This window comes from Elephantulus edwardii, unplaced genomic scaffold (genome assembly GCF_000299155.1).
Source record: "Elephantulus edwardii isolate Elephantulus edwardi_28Jun2011 unplaced genomic scaffold, EleEdw1.0 scaffold00020, whole genome shotgun sequence".
Classification (NCBI taxonomy): domain Eukaryota; kingdom Metazoa; phylum Chordata; class Mammalia; order Macroscelidea; family Macroscelididae; genus Elephantulus; species Elephantulus edwardii.
The window spans coordinates 14,430,446-14,433,322 of record NW_006399770.1 but is presented as its reverse complement, the minus strand read 5'-3'; the positions used below and the strand labels follow the sequence as shown (position 1 = coordinate 14,433,322).

General features: G+C 54.8%; 1 protein-coding gene across 1 annotated transcript; it reads right to left on the bottom strand.

Moving 5' to 3' along the window:
* Positions 1-1,399: 1,399 nt before the first annotated feature.
* On the bottom strand, positions 1,400-2,554 carry GPR88 (G protein-coupled receptor 88). The gene has a single exon (XM_006882447.1). It carries the CDS (start codon positions 2,552-2,554, stop codon positions 1,400-1,402), a length of 1,155 nt encoding a protein of 384 aa, XP_006882509.1.
* Positions 2,555-2,877: the final 323 nt, after the last annotated feature.

Here is a 2,877-nt window from a genome sequence, read left to right as displayed (position 1 = left end):
CTGGTGGATTCCAACCACCAGAGAGGGTCAGCCTTTGGGTTAGTAGAGTAAATCTCTACAGACCCGCAGCTTAGAAACCCTGAAAGAGCACAGAGGAGTCAGCAGAGCCAAACCACATCACTGATAGATATATCTTGACTGTGGTTCCATCAGCAAGATCAAATCCCAACCTGGGTTTGTTGTTGTTGCTGTTGTTTTAATTAATCAGATCAGGATAAGAAGAACTCTAGGTCGCCAAAAGTATCTCTAGATATCTTTTCAAATAATTGCAGATGATGTCTTCTGTGTCCGGTGTTTCCTGTCTAATGGGTATATTGCTTTAGTATACCACATGCCCAATAAGTTCTAGCATCTAGGAGCATGCAACAGAAGCTAATCTCAGCTTGGCAGTCAAGGTATTATTAGTGTTTCATGATATCATGTGCATTGAGATAGTTTAACTTTTAAAGACAAAGCTGAAAGATTTATTCTCCTTAGCAACCATTATAATATAGAATGTTCAAAGATGTGATGATCAGAAGGCAAATAAATTAACTGGTTACTACATGAGGGTAGCAACAAGTGTGCATGCTATGGAAATGTGAAATCTGCCTACAGTAGACAATCCCCTTACTTGTTTGCAAAATTCAGTTGCTGGCTTAGACCACCGATTATCAAATTACAGGTATTTACACTTTAGCTTTCCATATATAGTTTTCAATCTTGAGAGCATAAATAGCTTTTAAAATATTAAATAGATGTGGGGTATTTTTCTCATTGGCTAGAATCAGTCTTGTATGGAAATTACCTTATAAAAACCCTTTAAGAATAAAAGAGTTTGAGAACTTAAAGGCAACTCACTCTTATTATGATGTATGGATAACTACAGTTTCACTCTTCCAGGTAAAATACACAAAGGCTAAAATTTTAGCAGAGGCATCATCAACAAGAAATATACTTTCTAATTCATTTCTTAAGTATTATTTCCACCCTAAATAAGATTTCTTTCCTAAATATAATTTCCTTTGGTTCATGCACACTCAAGGCGCATCATATATACGACAATGAAAGTAGGAATAGTGATGTTATCAAAGCTCTTTTTTCAGAAAGGAAACGGCGTTTAAATATATTCACTTGGCCTTTCCCAAGTGCCAGTTTGTGAGTTCGTGAAGTCTCTGGCGTTGTTATTTCAGAATTTCTCTAGAGCACATAAATACGGGGTAAAAATTGGTGACTGAGCGAAGTCACTTGGGAAAGGAGGATGGTCATTCAGAGAGAAGGAGACCTCTGGTCCAGCGCCCCAAGGTGTTCGAAGCCTCAATCTTCCCTCTGACTTCCTGGGTGCAGGGGATACCTGGCGAGCAAAGGAGGGGAGGATCCTGGGCAGCCAGGGATCTCCTCTTCCCACGACCCGGTCAGGTCACCAGTGCTGGCCCGCAGCGCGAGTGCCCAGCTGCGCCTGGGACACCGCGGGCACCGCCGTGGCGGCAGCGGCTGCAGCTGCCGCGTCGCCGATGCCCGGCAGGACGGAGCGCACGGAGCGGCGGAACTCCTCATTCCTCCACGTGTAGAGCAGCGGGTTGAGGGCAGACAGGGCGCAGCACAGGAGCCAGCTGGCCGCCTGCACGCCCCAGGGTACGGGCAGCGAGAAGCCGCTGACCACGCTGACCCACACCAGCGGCTGCGTGGCCAGCAGGAAGACGCAGCAGAGCAGCAGCACCGAGAGCCCGCTGAGACGCCGCTGTGCGCGCCGGGGATGCAGCGCGGGCGGCAGCGGCTGGGCCTGGGCCGGGTGTGCGGCGCCCCCGGGACCCGGCGCGTGCGGGGCGCCCGGGAAGGCGGCGGCGGCGGCCGCGCAGCCGGGCAGCTGGTGCAGCAGGTGGAAGTTGAGGACGCTGACCCGCTTGACACTGACGCGCACGCGGCGCACGATGCCCAGGTAGCAGTGCAGCAGCAGCGCCGTCTGCGCCAGGAGCGCCGCGGCCGCCAGCAGCGCGGGGTAGTGGACGCGCGGGGGCGCGGCGTCCGGGCGCGGCGCCCAGGGCGGGAGCAGCAGCACGAGGCCCAGGGCGAGCGCCCATGACAGCCCGAGCATGCCCGCCGTGTGCCGCCGCTGGTACAGCGCCTGGTAGGTCGCAGGCGCCCGGGTGATGAGCAGGTAGCGGTTCAGAGCCACGAGGCAGTGGGACAGGAGGGACACGGTGAGCCCCAGGCCCAGCAGTGCGCCCCGCAGCAGACGGTAACTGCCCCCGCCGCCGTCCCAGTCCCCCGGGGGCTCCGAAGAGCCGGCGGGCAGGAGCCCGAGCACCGCCTCCTGGGGCATCCAGAGGGCGCAGACGCTGAGGTCCGCCGCACAGCCGTTCACGATAAAGGCGTTGCTGGTGGTCTGCAGCTTTCGGAAGGACGACACGAGATAGATGACCATGCCGTTGGCCAGCGTGCCTCCGATGGCCAGGCCGGAGTACAGGAGGGACACGGGGATGCGCCGGCCCGCCCACGACTCCTCTTCTTCGCAGAGTAGCAACAGCGAGCCCCCGGTGGTGGAGGAGGTGGACGTGGTGGAGGAGTTGATCATTCTGGCCAACTCTTCACACCTCGATAGCTAGCGTTGGCTTTTGGCAGGATGGGCCATCGTGACACTTGCCAGCCGGAAGGGCAAAGACCTTCCCCTCAGGCCCCTGCCACAGACACAAAAGACTGAAGCACAGGAATGGGATGGGGGAGGGGGAGAAAGGGAGCTCGAGGAGAACGGGGGTGGCAGATGACAGGTGCCTGCCTCGGAAATGTCTCTGGTGCCAGGGGAAAGGTCTCTTTGCATTTAGCAGGCACCAGTGAAACCCTGGGACAGAGTAGAGCAATTCTCCTCGTCTAACACAACACACACACACACACACACAC

What these genes read in the sequence shown, in the direction of transcription:
- GPR88 (XM_006882447.1), bottom strand. Translation starts at nt 2,554, where the DNA reads ATGATCAACTCCTCCACCACGTCCACCTCCTCCACCACCGGGGGCTCG.